General features: G+C 46.4%; 3 protein-coding genes across 3 annotated transcripts in view; 2 read left to right on the plus strand and 1 right to left on the minus strand.

Annotated features, from left to right (window-relative positions):
* LOC132571892 (uncharacterized) overlaps positions 1-20,862 on the minus strand; it is an 851,656-nt gene that overhangs the window by 127,627 nt on the left and 703,167 nt on the right. The gene's annotated exons all lie outside the window — the stretch shown is intronic.
* LOC132570973 (oocyte zinc finger protein XlCOF6-like) overlaps positions 1-20,862 on the plus strand; it is a gene marked incomplete at its 5' end in the record, with an annotated part of 164,420 nt that overhangs the window by 41,320 nt on the left and 102,238 nt on the right. The window lies entirely within an intron of this gene.
* LOC132570975 (zinc finger protein 420-like) overlaps positions 1-20,862 on the plus strand; it is a 48,738-nt gene that overhangs the window by 8,725 nt on the left and 19,151 nt on the right. Inside the window, exons 5-6 of the mRNA XM_060237611.1 lie at positions 218-344; positions 5,479-6,534. Coding sequence (XP_060093594.1) covers positions 218-344; positions 5,479-6,534 — 1,183 coding nt within the window. The remainder of the gene's footprint in view (positions 1-217; positions 345-5,478; positions 6,535-20,862) is intronic.

The following is a 20,862-nucleotide window of genomic DNA, read 5'->3' on the forward strand; positions in this document are numbered from 1 at the left end:
GAGCATCTGCTTTGCATGCAGAAGGTCCCAAGTTCAATCCCTGGCACCTCCAGTTAAAAAGGACTATACGTTAGGCGGTGTAAAAGACCTTAGCCTGAGATCTTGGAGAGCTGCAGCCAGTCTGAGTACACAATACAGACCTCAGGGGACAAAGGGTTTAGTTCTGTATAAGGCAGCTTCATGTGTGTTTAGAACCTTTCCCTTTTGTAATTTTCAGGATCTGGTGGCTTTTGAGGATGTGGCTGTGGATTTCTCAGAGGAGGAGTGGACTCTGCTGAATCCGGACCAAAGGGCCCTGCACCAGGAAGTCACAGAGGATAACCTAAGAAATCTTGCTTCTCTGGGTACGACTTCCTCCCTTGGATCCACTGGAGCATTTCTGAGAATGGAAGGATTTCGGCCCATGGGGCACAGCTTTCTCCCCAACTCCCAAGCACAATGCCCCACAAAATGTTGCTTTTGGTGGTGGGGGGGGGGAGGGGACAGCATTTTGGAAGATATAGAGGGAGGGCAGAGGGCAAATCTGTCCACAGATGGCTCAAACTTTCACTTTGGCTGATTCCACACTAACCTTACTCCGCACCAGGCTTCTGTTTCTCTCTGAAGCAATCTGGTGATTTTGCACCAGTTGTTCAGTGCCACCATTTTGCACGGGGAAAACCTGCAATTTGCTGTGCCACAGTGTAAACCTGAAAAAACAAGTTTACGCTGCAGCATGGCGAATTGCAGGTTTTCCCTGTGCAAAATGGTGGCACAGAGCAACTGGTGTGAAATCACCAGCTTGCTATGGAGAGAAACGGAAGCCTGGCGCGGAGCAAGGTTAGTGCGGAATCAGCCCTAGTCTCAATCAATAATTTCTAAATGCAGGGTTGCCGCTGTTGTCTGCCTGTATCAGTATACTACAGGGATGTCACTGAGGCCTCCCTCCCATGGCTGGCCCATACTTATTTAAGAATAGAAGAAGAGCCTTACTGGATCAGACCAGTGGTCTATCTAGTCCAGCATCCTGCCTCACACAGAGGCCAACCTGGTTCTTCTGGACAGTCAACAACAGGGTGTAGAGGCTGAGGACTTCCCCTGATGTTGCCTCCTGCCTCTGGGATTCAGAGGATTAGTGTCTCTGAATATGAAGGTTCCCCTCAGTCACCATGGCTAGTAACCATTGATAGGCTTGTTCTCCATGAATCTCTCTGACTTCCTTTTAAAGTTGTTTATTCCTGCGGCCATCATTATGTCCTCTGGCAGTGAATTCCACATTTTAATCATTCCCTGTGTAAAGTAGTATTTCCTTTTGTCCATCCTGAACCAAGTGCCAGCTTCAAGAAGAGAAGAGGAGATTGGATTTGTACCCCACCCTTCACTTGGAGTCTCAGAGTGGCTTACAGTCTCCTTTCCCTTCCCCTCCACACAGCAGACACCCTGTGAGGTAGGTGGGGCTGAGAGAGCTCTTACAAAGCTGCCCTTTCAAAGACAACTCCTACGAGAGCTATGGCTGACCCAACGTCCTTCCAGCAGCTGCAAGTGAAGGAGTGGGGAATCAAACCTCCCAGATAAGAGTCCATGCATTTAACCACTACACCAAACTGGATGCCCTAGAGTTCTAGTATTTTGGGAGAGGGAGAAAAAGTTTTTGTTGTCAACTCTCTTCACTCTGTGCATAATTTTACTCTTTATTTAATTTTGAAAGGTAAAGGTAGTCCCCTGTGCAAGCACCAGTCGTTTCCGACTCTGGGGTGACGTTGCTTTCACATTTTCACGGCAGACTGTCAAGCACCGATATTTCTCAATAACCAGTTCTTTGTTTTAAATCAAAGTAGTTTTGTTGTTAGAAACTCAGGAGCTGTACCAAGGACAAAAGCCTTGGGAGTAATGACATACACACAGTTACACAGTTGCTATATAGGATATCATCAAAGGTTACCATACAGATGCATACTTGAGTCACGGATTCAAAGGTTACTAAACCACTATCTATTTTATTACTAAAGAATTTTAGGCTATTGGAAACATCAAGCATTCTCACACTACTCTGAGAGAAGATCAGGGTTGTCTGTGTGAAACTGGGAGAGGCAACTTGAAGGTAATGCCAGCCAAGCTGTAGCATAAACATCCTAGGACCAGATGGATTTATTACTTGCCAACTGGCTGTAAATAAAGAGGAATAAGGGGGGAGCAATAAAGAGCTGGTGACCTGCTCTTTCTCTAGGAAAAGTACATTACAGAAATGAGCACGCTTGACACAGACTTTTTATGGGGTGGTTTTGCCATTGCCTTCCCCAGTCATCCACACTTTCCCCCCAACAAGCTGGGTACTCATTTTACCGCCCTCAGAAGGATGGAAGGCTGAGTCAACTTTGAGCAGGATACCTGAACCCAGCTTCCACCGGGATCGAACTCAGGTCATGAGTAGAGCTTAGGACTGCAGTACTGCAGCTTTACCATTCTAAGCCACGGGGCTCTAATTTTTGCTCTGTATTTACTTGTAAAATACATTTGTCAGTATTCCAATTAGAAACCCAAAGTGAACATCCTTAAAGCATAAACATTGCATAAACATTGCAATAACTAACTATACTAAGAAACAACCCTTCCCTCTCCTGTGTTTGGAATGAAAGGACCTTCTCAAAATTAAGTGCTTTCTTTGAGTCCCTTTCTTGTAGTTATGCTGGGTTGTGTCATTAGGAAATAGTAAGGTCTAAGAGGGAGATGCCCTTGAAGCAGAGCCTCCCCTTTGGTCTACACTTCAAGCTCCTGCTTCACAAATGTCACACATGCAGAAGGTCCGAGGTTCAATATCCACCATCTCTGGTTAAAAGGATTGGGTATTAGGGATGCGAAAGCCCTCTGTCTGAGTCTCAGAATGTTGCAGTCAGAATGGACAAAAGGAAATACGACTTTTCACAGAGATCAAGATGGACAAAAGGGAATAATACTTTACAAAGAGCAGGGCCAGCTCACCCACTAGGCAAACTAGGTGGTTGCCTAGGGCGCTGACAGGACGGGGGAAGCAAATTCTGACTCCCCCCCTTCCCCCTAGGCAAACACCTAGTTTGCCTGCTCCCCAGCCTCTTCTTCCTTCCCTTCCCCACCCCATGTCTATTTCAATGCCAGAATGGGGCTCTAGTGCCACATTCCTGGCTATCTAAAGGTGTGCTCCCCCCCCCCCCCGCCGAACAACTGATCAGCGGGTAAAACCGTGCCACGCAGCCATACTCACTCTCTGTCAGGACCAGTGTCCTGAAAGGACGGCCCTGCTGCCACTGACTCCTCTCTACTTCCTTCCCATTCAGGAAGTAGAGAGGAGTCAGTGGCAGTGGGGCCGCCCTTTCAGGATGCTGGTCCTGACAGACAGTAAGCATGACCGCACAGTTTGGTTTTACCCGCTGATCAGTGGGGGAGCCCCACCTTTAGGTAGCCGGGAACGTGGTGCTAGAGCCCCGTTCCGGCATTGAAATAGACATGGGGTGGGGAAGGGAGGGGGGAAGGGGAGGCGCAGCAGGGAGTGGGGAGTTGTGGGGGCATGGTGCCGCAGGGGGAGGCACTGGGGGGCGCTGTGGATGGGGGCACCAGGCAGTGAGTCTGCCTAGGGTGCCACGCAGCGTTGGGCCAGTACTGACAAAGAGAGTGATTAAAATGTGGAATTCTTTGCCAGAGGATGTAGTGATGGGAATAAACTACTTTCAAAGGGCATTAGAAGCAGAAGAAGAGTTGGATTTAAACCCCGGCCTTCACTTGGAATCTCAGAGCGGCTTACAGTCTCCTTCCCTTCCTCTCCCCATAGCAGACACCCTGTCAGGTAGGTGGGGCTGAGAGAGCTCTGAGAAAACTGCTCTTGAGAGAACAGCTCTGAGACAACTGGGACTGACCCAAGTTCATCCAGCTGGCTGCATGTGAAGAAGTGGGGCGCTCAATTCTCCAGATTGGAGTCCGCTGCTCTTAACCACCAAAATGAACTAGATAGATTCACAGAGGAGAAGCCGTAGTGATGGAGGGGAACCTCCTTACTCTGAGGCACTAAGCCTCCCCAGTCAGAGGCAGTAAGTCAGGTGGTAACATCAGGGGAAGGCTCTGGCCTCTACGTTCTGTTGTTGGCTGTTCAGAGGAGCTAGTTGGCAACTGTATGAGATGGGATGCTGGACTAGATGGTCTGATCCAGCAGGGCTCTTCTTATATTCAGATGATTGATCACGCCTTTAATAAGCCTGTTCCACCTGGGACTGCACTGTCTCTGCACTAGGCCATTTGGTCAGTCTCCTTTGGATGCAGACTGCATGGTAGTTAGGGTTGTCAAGTACCCCGCAGCCTCCGGCGGGGGACTTGTTTCATGCACATGGCGCAATGATGTCACCCACAAGTGACGTTGTGCGCCAGCCGCTCTAGGCGTTTCCAGGAAAACTGTATGGTTTTCCCTGACACTAGCAATTTGGAAGAGAAAAACATTATGGTACCTATTGTACCATAGAGTTTTCCTTCCCAAATTGCTAGAGTGCTTGGGAAAATCATAGAGTTGTCTCAGACATGTCTACAGCGGCTGGCGAAATAACATCACTTGTCATTTTGCCAGCGACGTCGGGGGAGGCAGGTTGGGAACCTTCAGGGCAGGAGAACACCTGCCCGTCCTGGAAACTTGGCAGCCCTAATGGTAGTGCGCGTTCTTTTTTTAAAACCTGTTTGTTTATTTTAAGAATTCCTATGCCTCCTTTCCACTCAAAGAGGGACCCCAGGGCAGTGACCATTAAAACATTTCAACATTAAAACAGCATCTAAAATAATGTATTTATTTAAAAAGAAAACAAAAACATGAGCACACAAACACACATAAGAACACAATAAGGGAGAAAGATGGATAATAGTTACTGGGAGTACACCCAACAAAACAAAGAGGTCTTTGCCCTTGGGTGGAAGGCAACGATAGAAGGTGGTGGATAAATATCCCTGGAGAGGGAGTGCCGAAGTTTGGCATCTCAGGTTGCCCAGCTGCCTCACCTAAGATGAGGGTGCATGTATTATTTCTATTATTACTGTTGTTGTCGTGGTCATCGTATGACAGTGTATGCAGTATAGCCAGGAGATCCCAAGATTATCCGGTAGCCAGAAGTTCTAGCTCTTTTTGTGTGTGTGATGCGCCACCTCGTGGTGAGCTAGACTTGTTTTTTAGGCAAGAGACATTTCAGAGGTGGCTTGCTATTGTGTGCCTCTGTGTCTCTGTGTCACAGTTCTGGTATTCCTTGGAGGTCACCCTTCCAAAAACTCACCAAGGTCGACTCTGCTTAGCTCCTGAGATGTAATGCACCTGAAGCAGGGCCTTTGAAGGTGAGCAGAGTGGATAGATAGTTTCGTACAGGACAAAGCAGTCGTTGAAATGAAGGGACAGGCATTAGAGTAGTGGGTGAAAGAAGGTATGATACCTAATTTGGATGTTTGGTTTTGCCCATGGATTCCTAACACGATTTTCTCCTTGTTCCCTCCCCTCCACAGCAAGTGATTTGCAGAGCAGAGAGAATTCTAGAGAGCAATATGTGGTTTCTTTGACTAGAAACGAGCATTCCATGTGGGAAGAGGCCTCCAATGAAAATCAAATTGTCAGTGCAAGGAAGAAGGAACACCGGGTTAAAGAGAAACCATATAAATGTCTCGAGTGTGGAAAGTGTTTTTCTGTGAAATCAAGCCATAAGAGACATCAAGATGTGCACATCACAGACAAGCCACATAAATGTTTGGAGTGTGGAAAGAGCTTTAGAAAGAAGGACCAACTTACTTCCCATCAAAGAGTTCACACAGGGGAGAAACCACATAAATGCCTAGACTGTGGGAAAAGCTACAGTCGGAAGATAAGCCTTACTTTCCACAGAAGTATTCACACAGGGGAGAAACCATATAAATGCTCTGAGTGTGGAAAAAGCTTTGGTCACAGTAGGCAACTTACTTCCCATGAAAGAATCCACAAGGGGGAGAAACCATATAAATGCTTGGTGTGTGGAAAGTGCTTTACTGCAAGTTCAACGCTTAATTCCCATCAAAGAATCCACACAGGGGAGAGACCATATAAATGCTCTGAATGTGGTAAGAGCTTTAATCGGAAGGGAAACTTTGTATGTCATCAGACAGTCCACACTGGGGAGAAACCGTACAAATGTTCAGAGTGTGGAAAGAGCTTCAGTTACAACAGAAGACTTATTACTCATCAAAGAATTCATACAGGGGAGAAGCCATTTAAATGCTCAGAGTGTGAAATGGGCTTCAGGAACTACTCATGTCTCACTTACCATCAAAGAACCCACACAGGGGAGAAACCATACAAGTGCTTGGAGTGTGGAAAAGGCTTCAGTCGGAATTACTCCCTGGTTTTGCATAACACAGTCCACACAGGGGAAAAGCTGCATAAATGCTTCCAGTGTGGCAAGAGCTTCAGCCGCAAGCCTGATCTTACCCGGCATCATGAAGTCCATGCGGCAGAGCAACCTTGCTTCCCATCAAAGGAACCAGAAGAAGGGGAAGCCGTAGAAATGTTCACTCAGTGGCTGGAGTTTTTGTGTTAAGTCAGGCCACAATTATGCCGTTTGTTGAATCAATTCTGGTTAAGACATATTCAGTTCCCTAAGCAAGCCATTAGAATTCAAGATGGGTAGCATGTTTGTCTGTCTGTAGCAGTAGAAAAGAATAAGAGTCCAGTAGCACCTTCAGGACTAACAAAATCTGTGGCAGGCTATGAGCTTTTGCAGGGCTTTTTTTGTAGCAGGAACTCCTTTGCATATTAGGCCACACACCCCTGATGTAGACAATCCTCTTGGAGCTTACAGTAGGCCCTGTACTAAGAACCCTCTCAAAGAGATGAAGGGTTGGCTGCTATTTTTCTACCGGGTAACGGATCAGAGTTGTCCACTGTGATGGTGACAAAAAGTATGGACTGTCTGCCAGAGTCTTGAGGCGGCAGGAGGAAGGTGGCGGGCCTAGCTTGCCTGGGAAATTATAGATGTTTGTATGCAAATGCTAGAAGTGTTCAAAGTAAAATTGGTGAATTGGAATGTTTAGTGTTGGGAGAAAACATAGACATTGTGGGAATTTCAGAACCTTGGTGGAATGAGGAGAATCAGTGGGACATGGTGATTCCTGGATATAAGTTATATCAGAAGGATAGGGAAGGAAGGGTTGGAGGTGGGGTGGCTCTGTATGTCAGAGAGGATATACGGTCCAGTAAGAATGAGGTCAGAGAATTAGATTCCCTTTTAGAAATGCTTTGGGTTGAAATAGAGGGCCCAAAAGGAAATTTAACTATGGGAGTTTGTTATCGCCCACCAAATCAAAAGAGAGAAGACGATTATAGTACGATGGAAGGCTTAAAGATAGCGGCTAAACGTAAAAACTGTGTCGTAATAGGTGATTTTAACTACCCACAGATTGATTGGGTCAATATGTGTTGTGGTCAAGAGAAAGAGATTGAGTTTCTTGATGCTCTCAATGACTGTGCTATGGAGCAGATGGTCTCAGAACCTACCAGGGGTGGGGCGATCCTGGATTTGGTCCTAAGTAATGCCGAAGACTTGGTGAGAGATGTAAAAGTGATTGTGCCATTTGGGAGCAGTGACCATAATGTTATTGATTTCACCATTCGTATAAATAGGGAGTTGCCCAAAAAGACCGCCACAACCACGTTTAACTTTAAAAGGGGTAAATTCTCTGAGATGAGGAGGCATGTGAGGAGGAAACTGAAAGGAAAGGTAAATACCGTCAAAACCCTTGGGGAAGCTTGAAGACTATTTAAAACTATAATCCTAGAAGCTCAGATAAAATACATACCACAAGTTAGGAAAGGCACAAACAGGCATAAGAAAAGGCCTGCATGGTTAACAAACAAAGTAATGGACGCTGTAAAAGGTAAGAAGGATTCCTTTAAGCGGTGGAAAACCAGTCCAAGTGAGATTAGTAAAAGGGAGCACAGGCTGTGGCAAATCAAATGCAAGACTGTGATCAGGCAGGCAAAAAGGGACTATGAGGAGCATATTGCAAAAAACATAAAGACCAACAATAAAAATTTCTTCAAATATATTAGAAGTAGGAAACCAGCCAGGGAGGCAGTGGGGCCCTTGGATGACCATGGGGGTAAAAGGATTACTGAAGTAGGATAGGGAAATGGCTGAGAAGCTGAATGAATTTTTTGCCTCTGTCTTCACTGTGGAAGATGAGAAGTGTTTGCCCGCCCCAGAACCACTAATTTTGGAAGGGGTGTTGAAAGACCTGAGTCATATTGAGGTAACAAAAGAGGAAGTCCTACAACTGATAGACAAATTAAAAACTAATAAGTCACCGGGTCCGGATGGCATACATCCGAGAGTTCTGAAAGAACTCAAAGTTGAACTTGTGGATCTTCTAACAAAAATCTGTAATCTTTCATTGAAATCTGCCTCCGTTCCTGAGGACTGGAAGATAGCAAATGTCACCCCTATCTTTAAAAAGGGTTCCAGAGGAGAACCAGGAAATTACAGGCCAGTCAGTCTGACTTCAATATCGGTAAAGTTGGTAGAAAGCATTATCAAGGACAGAATGAGTAGGCACATTGATGGACACGGGTTATTGAGGAAGACTCAGCAGGGGTTCTGTAAGGGAAGATCTTGCCTCACTAACCTGTTACATTTCTTTGAGGGGGTGAACAAACATGTGGACAAAGGAGACCCGATAGATGTTGTTTACCTTGACTTCCAGAAAGCTTTTGATAAAGTTCCTCATCAAAGACTCCTTAGAAAGCTTGAGAGTCATGGAGTAAAAGGACAGGTCCTCTTGTGGATCAAAAACTGGCTGAGTAATAGGAAGCAGAGAGTGAGTATAAATGGGCAGTCTTCGCAGTGGAGGACGGTAAGCAGTGGGGTGCTGCAGGGCTCGGTACTGGGTCCAATTCTCTTTAACTTGTTCATAAATGATTTAGAGTTGGGAGTGAGCAGTGAAGTGGCCAAGTTTGCGGATGACACTAAATTGTTCAGGGTGGTGAGAACCAGAGAGGATTGTGAGGAACTCCAAAGGGATCTGTTGAGGCTGGGTGAGTGGGCGTCAACGTGGCAGATGCGGTTCAATGTGGCCAAGTACAAAGTAATGCACATTGCGGCCAAGAATCCCAGCTACAAATACAAGTTGATGGGGTGTGAACTGGCAGAGACTGACCAAGAGAGAGATCTTGGGGTCGTGGTAGATAACTCACTGAAAATGTCAAGACAGTGTGCGTTTGCAATAAAAAAGGCCAACGCCATGCTGGGAATTATTAGGAAGGGAATTGAAAACAAATCAGCCAGTATCATTATGCCCCTGTATAAATCGATGGTGCGGTCTCATTTGGAGTGCTGTGTGCAGTTCTGGTCGCCGCACCTCAAAAAGGATATTATAGCATTGGAGAAAATCCAGAAAAGGGCAACTAGAATGATTAAAGGGCTGGAACACTTTCCCTATGAAGAAAGGTTGAAACGCTTGGGACTCTTTAGCTTGGAGAAATGTCGCCTGCGGGATGACATGATAGAGGTTTACAAGATAATGCATGGGATGGAGAAAGTAGAGAAAGAAGTACTTTTCTCCCTTTCTCACAATACAAGAATTCGGGGGCATTCGATGAAATTGCTGAGCAGACAGGTTAAAACGGATAAAAGGAAGTACTTCTTCACCCAAAGGGTGATTAACATGTGGAATTCACTACCACAGGAGGTAGTGGCGGCCACAAGCATAACCACCTTCAAGAGGTATTTAGATAAAAATATGGAGCAGAGATCCATCAGTGGCTATTAGCCACAGTGTGTGTGTGTGTGTGTGTGTGTGTGTGTGTATATATATATATATATATATATATATATATATATATATATATATATATATAAATTTGCCACTGTGTGACACAGAGTGTTGGACTGGATGGGCCATTGGCCTGATCTAACATGGCTTCTCTTATGTTCTTAACCCTGTAAGCTCTTGGAGGATTGGCTACATCAGGGATGTGTGGCCTAATATGTAAAGGAGTTCTTGCTACAAAAAAGCCTTGAGCTTTCATGAGTCACTGCCCACTTGAGAGCCAGTTTGGTGTAGTGGTTAAATGTGTGGACTCTTATCTGGGAGAACTGGGTTTGATTCCCCACGCCTCCACTTGCATCTGCTGGAATGGCCTTGAGTCAGCCATAGCTTTTGCAGAGGTTGTCCTTGAAAGGGCAGCTTCTGGGAGAGCCCTCTCAGCCCCAACCACCTCACAGGGTGTCTGTTGTGGGTGGAGACGATATAGGAGATTGTAAGCCGCTCTGAGTCTCTGATTCAGAGAGAAGGGCGGGGTATAAATCTGCAATTCTTATTCTTCTCCTCTTCAGATATCTGCATAAGTGAGCAGTGATGCACAAAAGTTCCTCCCCTTCCACAAATGTTGTTAGTCTTGAAGGTTCTACAGGACTCTTGCTCTTTTCTACTGTGTTACAGTTCAGTTTGTTATAAAACGTGGGTGACTTGTCCTGTCTCTTTACGACATGCTATGAGGGGGATTCTACGTATTCATAGTGTGATTTGAAAAGGAAAAATATTGCAGTTCTGGGATTCAACATCTCTTTGGCCAAGTTATTCTCTCCTAGTGTGTTTTTTTTCTCACTCGGCACTCTGGGCAGCCCTTGTATTATTATGGCCATGAATTTAATGGACTTTGCACGAGGAGTAAGCGAATTCATGAAGGATTCTATGAGTGCTATTATGGCTAATGGTTTTTGATGGGTTGAGTGGAACTGCCACGTTTGGAGACAGTGCCCTTCTAAATTCCTGTGATAGGGGACAGAAATTGGGGGAGTCTCTGACATCCGTGCTTGGCTTATAGGCCTGGGGGGGATCTGGCTGTCTACTACTGTGAAACAGGGATGCTGGGCTGGATGGACCACGGGTTCTAGAAATCTGTATCTAAATCAGGTAGGTAGTGAAGTCAGTCTGTAGCAGCGAGTGAAATAGGAGCCCAGTGGCATTTGGGAGCCTAACCAACATTTCTTCCAGCATGAAAATGTATGCTGGGATAAATTTTCTTAGTTTCTCAAGCCTCACTGGACTCCTATATATTGACCCTTTTCTCCTTGTTACCAGAAGTCTTCTATTAAGCACTTAACTTTTGTTTTGTTCTGTGTGTTAATGCTTACCTTTTCGATTTTGTTTCAAGCTTGTGTAAATTATGTTTGTTTTTCCTTTTGTAGGATTAAGCCCCTTGGAATAGACTAGAGTTGAATTCTGAATAGACCTGTTGAGGATTGCTCTGTTTGTTGTTGACTGTGCTATCAGGAGACACAATAGGAGTCAGCATGCCTTTTAAATCATCGTAAATAAAGCGTATGATCTTGCATGATTTCAAATAAAATTTACTGTGTATGGATTTGTTTTCGGTTGGTACTCAAGAAATCAGCATAGCTATTATTTTAATATTTTACTGATCAGGGCTTTTTGTGTTGCAGGAACTCCTTTGCATATTAGGCCACACCCCTGATGTGCCAGTTTGGTGTAGGGAGAGCCATTTTGGTGTAGTGGTTGAGTGTGCGGACTCTTATCTGGGAGAACCGGGTTTGATTCTCCACTCCTCCACTTGCACCTGTTGGCATGGCCTTGGGTCAGCCATAGCTCTGGCAGAGATTGTCCTTGAAAGGGCAGCTGCTGTGAGAGTCCTCTCAGCCCCACCCATCTCATAGGGTGTCTGTTGTGGGGGAGGGAGATAAAGGAGATTGTAAGCCACTCTGAGACTGTTGAGTGGAGGGTGGACTATAAATCCAATGTCTTCTTCTTCTTCTTGATGTAGCCAGTCCTCCTGGAGCTTACAGTACGCCTTGTACTAAGAGCCCCTTTCTTTCTTCTTTCTTTCTTTCTTTATTGGATTTATATCCCGCCCTCCACTCCGAAGAGTCTCAGAGCGGCTCACAATCTCCTTTACCTTCCTCCCCCACAACAGACACCCTGTGAGGTGGGTGGGGCTGGAGAGGGCTCTCACAGCAGCTGCCCTTTCAAGGACAACCTCTGCCAGAGCTATGGCTGACCCAAGGCCATTTCAGCAGGTGCAAGTGGAGGAGTGGGGAATCAAACCCAGTTCTCCCAGATAAGAGTCTGCACACTTAACCACTACACCAAACTGACTCTCCCCGTAAGCTCTTGGAGGCTTGGCTACATCAGGGTGTGCGTGGCCTAATATGCAAAGGAGTTCCTGCTACAAAAAAGCTCTATTGCTGATACTTCCCCTAATTTCAATCTATTTATTTATTTATTTATTTATTTCAATTTATATCCTGCCCTACCCCACCGAAGCGGGCTCAGGGTGGCTCACAACACAAAATTCTAACAATAAATCAAAAATTAAAATACATTAATAATTTACACAATAAAATAAACACAATTCAGCATGTTATCCTACAGTCTTCCTTAAAATTCAAATATTCAGATGCCGGTCAGTTGTATGCCAACTGGAAGAGGACTGTCTTACAGGCCCTGCGGAACTACCCAAGGTTCCACAGGGCCCTCACCTCTTCCGGAAGCTGGTTCCACCAGAAGGGAGCTGTAATCGAAAAAGCCCTGTCCCTAGTTGACTTCAGACGGGCCTCCTTTGGCCCGGGGATTGTAAGGTGGCTCTGAGAACCCAATCTCAGTACTCTCTGGGGAACTTATGGGGAGAGATGGTCCCTAAGGTAAGCAGGTCTGAGGCCATATAGGGCTTCAAAGGTAATAACCAGCACCTTGTACCGAACTCGGTATATTATTGGCAGCCAGTGCAGTCCCCGAAGCCCCGGCTGAATGTGCCCCCATCTGGGGAGCCCTAATAACAACCGGGCGGCAGCATTCTGCACTAGCTGCAACTTCCGGGTTTCAACCCATTGGTTCTGGTCCTACCTTCCGGGGCCCCAGAAAACAATTCCACACCATTCTCTATATCAGGGGTGGTCAACGGTAGCTCTCCAGATGTTTCCTGCCTACAACTCCCATCAGCCCCAGCCATTTGTCATGCTGGCTGGGGCTGATGGGAGCTGTAGGCAAAAAAAAACATCTGTAGAGCTACCGTTGGCTACCCCTGCTCTATATGACAGCCCTTCAAGTACTTGAAGATGGTGATCATATCACCTCTCAGCTGCCTCCTCTCCAGGCTAAACATCCCCAGCTCCTTCAACCTTTCCTCATAGGACTTGGTCTTCAGACCCCTCACCATCTTTGTCGCCCTCCTCTGGACCCGTTCCAGCTTGTCTATATCCTTCTTAAAATGTGGTACCCAAAACTGAAATCAATACGCCAGGTGAGGTCTTACCAGAGCAAAGCGATACCATCACTTCATGTGATCTGGACACTACACTTCTGTTGATACAGCCCAAAATTGCATTTGCCTTTTTAGCTACCGCATCACTCATGTTCAGCGTATGATCCATTAAGACCCCTAGATCCTTTTTCGGACATACTACTGCTAAGACAAGTCTCTCCCATTCTATAACTATGCATGGGATTTTTCCTACCGAAATGCAGAACTTTACATTTATCCCTGTTAAAATTCACTCTCCCCCCACCCCTCTCTGTTCCTTCCTGAAACTTCATTGTTCCACCTTTTCCTTCCATGAATGATAATCTTGTGGGCTCTGTAAATCACCTGATTGCCTCATATGTTATGAACATATTCATCAGTTTATTTAAAGTATTTATATGCCACCTCTTTATACAAGGTGGAAGAAGAATAAGAAGATAATATTGGATTTATATCCCACCCTATATTCTCAATCTCAGAGCAGTCACAATCTCCTTTACCTTCTCCCACCACCACCATAACAGACACCCTGTAAGGTGGGTGGGGTTGAGAGAGCTCTCCCAGAAGCTGCCTTTTCAAGGACAGGATCCCTCCTCCGGTGTGTGAAGCTCAGGATCCCTCCTCCGGTGTGTGGGGCTCACTGGGCAAAGAGATGCTGCCTTGGGAAGGACTACCTTTGCTTTTATTGTGTGTAGTATAGCCAGGAGATCCTAAGATTGTCTGGCAGCCAGAAGTTCTCTTCCTTTTAGCATTATGCACCACTAAGTGGTGAGCTAGACAGACTTATTTTTTAAGCAAAAGGCATTGTAGCGGTGGTTTGCCATTGCCTGCCTCTGCGTCACAACCATGGTATTCCTTGGAGGTCACCCTTCCAAATACTAGCTAGGGCTGACCCTGCTTAGCTTCCAAGACTGATGAGATTGGGCTAGCTTGGGCTATCCAAGTCGGGTAAAGAGCTAGAACTTCTGGCTGCCAGACAATCTTAGGATCTCTTGGCTTATACTTACACACAATGCTATCTGATAATCATAACTGCAGTGTGGGTGGCTTTCAATACACACCAGGTGAGTGATCTAAATCCCAGTAGACTCACAGCTGATACAGGAGGGTTGGTAACCCTCTAAAGGACGAAGATGCCATGCACTTCAAAGCCAACGCCTTCAATAGCTATAATTGTCTTCTCTGACAGCTGTCATCCCCGTAAAACAAAGATCTGAGCCGTTTGCCTGTCCATCAATTACCTTGGAGGGCTGTCAAATGAATTCTGCAGCCCAGTAGCTGTGCTGGTGGAAGTCCATTTCCTTGCCTTGCCTTGCTAGGGCTTTTGCATCTTTGCAGTACATGAGATTGATTCTATGTGGTTCATGGATAGTCAGGTCAACATTGTTCAGTGCATTAGGGCAGGGGTCCCCAACCTCCGGGCCTGGACCAGGACCAGTCCGTGGCCTGTTAGCAACCGGGCTGTGAGTTATATAATTATTGCATTATATATTACAATGTAGTAATAATAATAAGACATTGGATTTATATCCCGCCCTCCACTCCAAATGTCAGGGTCTCAGAGCAGCTCACAATCTCCTTTATCTTCCTCCCCCACAAAAGACACCCTGTGAGGTGGATGGGGCTGAGAGAGCTCTCCCCAGAAGCTGCCTTTCAAGGACAGCTCTGCGAGAGTTATGGCTGACCCAAGGCTATTCCAGCAGCTGCAAGTGGAGGAGTGCGAAATCAAACCCAGTTCTCCTAAAGAGTCCGCACACTTAACCACCACACCAAAATAATAGAAATAAAGTGCACAATTGTATCATCTTGAAACCATGCCCCCCCCCCCTCCCCGGTCCGTGGAAAGATTGTCTTCCACAAAACCGGTCCCTGGTGCCAAAAAGACTGGGGACCTCTGTGTTAAGGGAGCAGAAAACTATACTCTTGTATGGAATAACACTGAAGTAATTGGAATGTAATGACAAAAAGGTAAGGCTTTCAGAAACAGTGTGTGTGTTTTAAGTGCCATCAAGTTGATTGTGACTTAATGGCAACCCTGTGAATTAACATCCTCCCAAAAGTCCTGTCCTTAATAGCCCTTCCCCTGTCTTCTAAACTGAGGGACCTGGCTTCTTTGAGTGAGCCTGCTCATTTCATATTGGGTCTTCCTCTTTTCCTGTTTGCCTTTAACTTTAGCATTATTGTCTTTTCCAGGGACTCTTTGTCTTCTCATAATATGACCAAAGTATGATAGCCTCCTGTTCCAGGTTCACAGAAACCCCAGCTGAAATGATATGTGAGATCCAGGTTTGCTTGTAAGAGGATTTTTAGTAAAGCATCAAACATACGAAGAATGCAAGCTAAGCTTCTGTCAGCTGGGCCTCAAACATACACATACAGTGCAGCTTGTCCAAATCTGAGACCACATGCATTGCTTATCTATATGTAACAGTTGTGGAAATCTGTTTCACTGTATCTGAAGAAGTGTGCATGCACACAAAATCTTATATCCAGAACTGAATTAAACTTGTTGGTCTTAAAGGTGCCACTGGACATAGACATAAACTACATGGGGGCTCCAGGGCTTGAGCCCTTCCCAGATTTTCCCCGGGGGGGCTAAGCCCCTCTGGGCAAAGAACACAGGACTTGGTAGGTAGGTAGGTAGGTAGGTAATTTTATTTATATCCCGCCCTCCCCGCCGAAGCAGGCTCAGGGCGGCTGACAACATCATTCAATTATACAAAAACAACAAAACAACAAAGTTACATTTAACGTTAAAATTCTAATAAGTTTAAAATTGATTAATTAATTAGTAATAAAAGTGCTAGTGCTGTTTGTTCTTTATATGATGGCGGTAATCCTTAGCAGTCACTTCCTTCATCAGCAATCACTTCCTTCATCAGCGAAAGCCAGTCGAAAGAGGAAAGTTTTGCAGGCCCTGCGGAATTGTTCAAGGTTCCGCAGGGCCCGCATTTCCTCTGGAAGTTGGTTCCATAGGTTCGGGGCTACAGAGGAGAAGGCCCGATTACGGGTGCATTGCAGCTTCACCTCTCTTGGTCCGGGGGTGGTCAGCAAGTTTTTTCCAGCTGACCTCAGTGCTCTCTGGGGTTCGTATGGGGAAAGACGGTCCCTAAGGTAGACAGGTCCTCGACCATATAGGGCTTTAAAGGTGATGACCAGCACTTTGTAACGAACCCGGTATGTAACTGGCAGCCAGTGCAGCTCGCGCAGCCCAGGCTGTATATGCTCCCATTTAGGGAGCCCCAGTAACAGTCTGGCCGCTGCGTTCTGCACCAGCTGCAGCTTCCGGGTTCGGTACAGAGGCAGCCCCATGTAGAGGGCATTACAGTAATCCAGTCTCGAGGTGACCGTTGCGTGAAGTACCGTTGCCAGATCTTGGCGCTCTAGGAAGGGAGCCAACTGCCTTGCCCGCCTCAAGTGGAAAAAGGCTGACTTGGCAGTGGCTACAATCTGGGCCTCCATTGATAATGAAGGCTCCAGTAAGACTCCCAGACTCCTAACCCGGTGCGCCGCTTTCAGCGGCGCCCCGTCGAAGACCGGAAGAGGTATTTCCCCTTCCCGGGCGCCCCGACCCAGACAAAGGACTTCTGTCTTCGCTGGATTCAGTTTCAGCCCACTCTCCCTCAACCATGTTGCCATATCCTGCAGGGCCCGGTCTAAATTCTCAGGGACGCAGTCAGGCCGGCCGTCCATCAGCAGATAGAGTTGGGTGTCATCTGCATATTGATGGCACCCAAGTCCATATCTCCTGGCAATCTGGGCAAGAGGGCGCATATAGATATTGAATAACATTGGTGAGAGAACTGCCCCCTGAGGCACTCCACAATCCAGTGTGCGCCTCCGGGACCGCTCACCACCACTTGCCACCCTTTGTCCCCGATCCTCGAGGAAGGAGGAGAGCCATTGTAAGGCAGACCCCCTCACCCCTATATCGGCGAGGCGGCGGGTCAGTAGCCGATGGTCGACCGTGTCGAACGCGGCCGACAGATCTAACAACATCAGCACCGCCACACCGCCCCGATCCAGATGCCGTTGGAGATCATCTACCAGGGCGACCAGTACTGTCTCCGTCCCATAACCCGGGCGAAAGCCGGACTGGCAAGGGTCTAGGATGGAAGCTTCATCCAGAAAGCTCTGCAACTGCGACGCCACTGCCCTCTCTATTATTTTACCTAAAAACGGTAAATTAGAGACCGGTCGGTAGTTTGCCAATTCGGCCGGGTCTGCTGTACTTTTTTTCAAGAGGGGTCGGACCAAAGCCTCTTTCAGGGATGATGGAAAGCGCCCCTCCGAGAAGGATCTATTTATGATGTCCCGTAAAGGACATTCAAGCTCCCTCTGGCAGGATTTAATTAGCCGGGGGGGGCATGGGTCCAGATCGCAAGTTGTAGGGCGCGCAGAGGAGAGAATTCCGTCGACTTCCAATTTAAATTGGGCACTTCCAATTTAAATTTTCAAGGAAAAGAGATCATTATCTTCAAAGGCTTGAATGGGGTGGTAGAGTCCATGTGTGATTTTCCCTCTGCCCAGCAAAGTTAGTGGTGTTAATGACTTTACAACCCCAGCTTCTTAGAAATGCTAATTGATCTAAAACTTTGTTTGTCTTAAAGATGTTACTGCATTCAAACTTTGTTCAACTAGTTAATGATTCAGGGGGAGGAATAACACTGTATTGCTATGTTGCATACATATTGCTATAGTATTTGGGGGTTCTTTTGGCAGATAGATATTTTGTGTCTTCTTCAAGTCTGTGATTGTTTACATTCATTTAAGTGGACGCTGAACCAGATCCTTTTGAAAATTAATGGCCCCAGCAACCCTTTTTTTTCCTTCTCGAAATGACTACACTCTTAAAGACTTGGTCAAGTAGGTGTGTATTGACAATTGTTCACCACCTAGGCATAGGGTTGCCAATCTCCAGTTGGGGGCAGGGGATCCCTCAGTTTGGAGGCCCTCCCCCTGCTTCAGGGTCATCAGAAAACAGCAGGGGGAAGGGAAATGTCTGCTGGACACTCCATTAGGATTGCCAATCCCCAGGTGGGGGCAGGGGATCCCCCGGTTTGGAGGCCCTTCCCCCACTTCAGGGTCGTCAGAAAGCGGGGGGAGGGGAGGGAAATGTCTGCTGGGAACTCTGTTATTCCCTATGGAGATTTATTCCCATATAAAATCATGGAGAATTGATCCGCGGGTATCTGGGGCTCTGGGGGGGGGCTGTTTTGGGGGGTAGAGGCACCAAATTTTCAGTATAGCATCTAGTGCCTCTCCCCAAGATACCCCCCCCCAAGTTTCAAAAAGATTGGACTAGGGGGTCCAATTCTATGAGCCCCAAAATAATGTGCCCCTATCCTTCATGATTTCCTATGGAAGGAAGGAAATGAAAAGGTGTGCCGTCCTTTTAAATGTGAGGGCCAGAACTCCCTATGGAGTTCAATGATGCTTGTCACAGCCTTGATCTTGGCTCCACCCCTAATGTCTCCTGGCTCCACCCCCAAAGTCCCCAGATATTTCTTGAATTGGACTTGGCAACCCTACACTCCATTATTCCCTATGGAGCTATGGAGGGGCTGATTTTTGAGGTAGAGGCACCAAATTTTCAGCATATCATCCGGTCCCACTCTTCAAAACACCATCCAAGTTTCAAAAACATTGGACCAGGGGATCCAATTCTATGAGCACATGATATGTATATTTGCAGATCTTAAAGTGACTATTCTAAAAGTGAATTTCAAAAACAGGACACAGGAAGAGACCTCTGAGATACCACTATAACGCTAGGGTGGCCATAATGTCTGAAGGCCAGCCAGGGACACCTTTTTGGGGGGAAGGTAGGGGTGCGCGCGCGCGAATTGCACGCACCGCCTGAAACAGGAAGTGACGTCACTTCCGGTGATGTCACACCACTGCCGGAAACAGGAAGTGACATCACTTCCTGTGACATCATTTCCCCCGCGCCACCTGCCGGAAACAGGAAGTGATATCACTTCCTGTGACAGCATTTCCCCCACGCCGCCTGCTGGAAGCAGGAAGTGACATCACTTCCTGTGACATCATTTCCCCCAAATGACATCATTTCCCCCAAATGCCACTGCCGGAAACAGGAAGTGACTTCACAGCACTTCCTGTGACGTCCCCAGAAATCCCCCAAATATCACCACCGAAAACACCAAGATTATTTATAGAGAGGGAAAGGGGGAAATAAAGTTAAATAAAACTCTTTTTTTACTTTTTTCAAAGTGAGAAGACTAGAGAGAACGGGTTCCACGCTGAGAAGCCAGTCAGATTCCAGTGAGATTCCAGTGAGACTGTGCTGCATAATGCAGCCTATTTATTTTGTCCTGTTTGCTCTGTTGGCTCTATCTGCGCCACCTTCATCACTTTCGGGGTGTGGATCCCCCAGTGGGGTGGTCTCCCGACTCCCTCCGCCGGCTGTTTCTGATAGCCCTGCGCCCCCTCTTTCATTTGATATGTGTCCCGTGCGGGTGCCACCCTCCCGCCGGGAGATGCCGCAAAATGAGCCCCCTTGAGGCTTATGGCGGCAGGGCTCGGGGGAAGCGAGCTAGACTGCTGTTCTTTTGAGGGGTTATAGAGTGTTTCGAGCCCGTCCCTGTGGCATTGGTCCCATCGTTGTGGGACCCAGGGGGGCGGCGCAGCGGCACGCCGAAGTAGCCTGTCACTAATAACACAGGTCGAGATGCAGGACAGGAACCCGGAAGTGACCGACAGAACCATAATTTTTTTCCCATTGGACATGAAGGGGATAACTGTTGTGTGAGGGAAATGGGGCAGAAAGGATAAACCTGGGGTCGTTCTACGGCATTCACTGATATATTGTGAGGTATAGCTTCAAAATCTGATCCAGAGCATGGCAAGATTCCTACTTTCATGCACAACCAAGTGACTTATTAACAGGTCTTGCATGCTCTGGATCAGATTTTGAAGCTAGTCAAAGCTCTAAGTGAAACGAGGGATAATAAAGCACTACCTTGTCGCTACACTGTGGTGCTGTGTTAAGAATACGGTCATTGGAATACAATATTATCACTTCTGGTCTCATCAGGACAGATTTGAACTGGGGATCTATGAAGATTTGGAGAACTGTTCTTTGTTTCATGGACATTGAGTTGTAATTGAAATATTTGGAATGGTGGTCCTCGTTTTTGTATTTTTGTATTATTGAGTGTTCTATTGTCAGGGTATGTATGTTTTTAGCACTTTGTATGAGAGTGTTTAAGAAGAATATAATTTGTGCCTAAATAGTGTTTCATTGTATCAATGTGGAGGCTGGTTATCACAACTTGTTTGGTTTTTTCCCTTCATTTGGGGCTCATAAAATTGGACCTCTTGATCCAATTATTTTGAAACTTGTTTTTTTAAGGAGAGGCACTGGATGCTATGCTGAGAATTTGGTGCTTCTATCTCGAAAAACAGCCCCCAAGAGCCCCAGATTGGTAGCCAACTTGACAATAATAGAATTGTTTGTATTTTGATAGGAAGGTTACAATATAAATCTTTTGTAATATGTGTGTAACAACATAAATATTTGCGATATATTACAGCTTGCAATTTATTACTAATTAGTCTTAGTCATTTCCCTTCATTGTTGTTTG

The sequence above is a fragment of the Heteronotia binoei genome, chromosome 5 (genome assembly GCF_032191835.1).
Source record: "Heteronotia binoei isolate CCM8104 ecotype False Entrance Well chromosome 5, APGP_CSIRO_Hbin_v1, whole genome shotgun sequence".
In the NCBI taxonomy this organism is placed as follows: domain Eukaryota; kingdom Metazoa; phylum Chordata; class Lepidosauria; order Squamata; family Gekkonidae; genus Heteronotia; species Heteronotia binoei.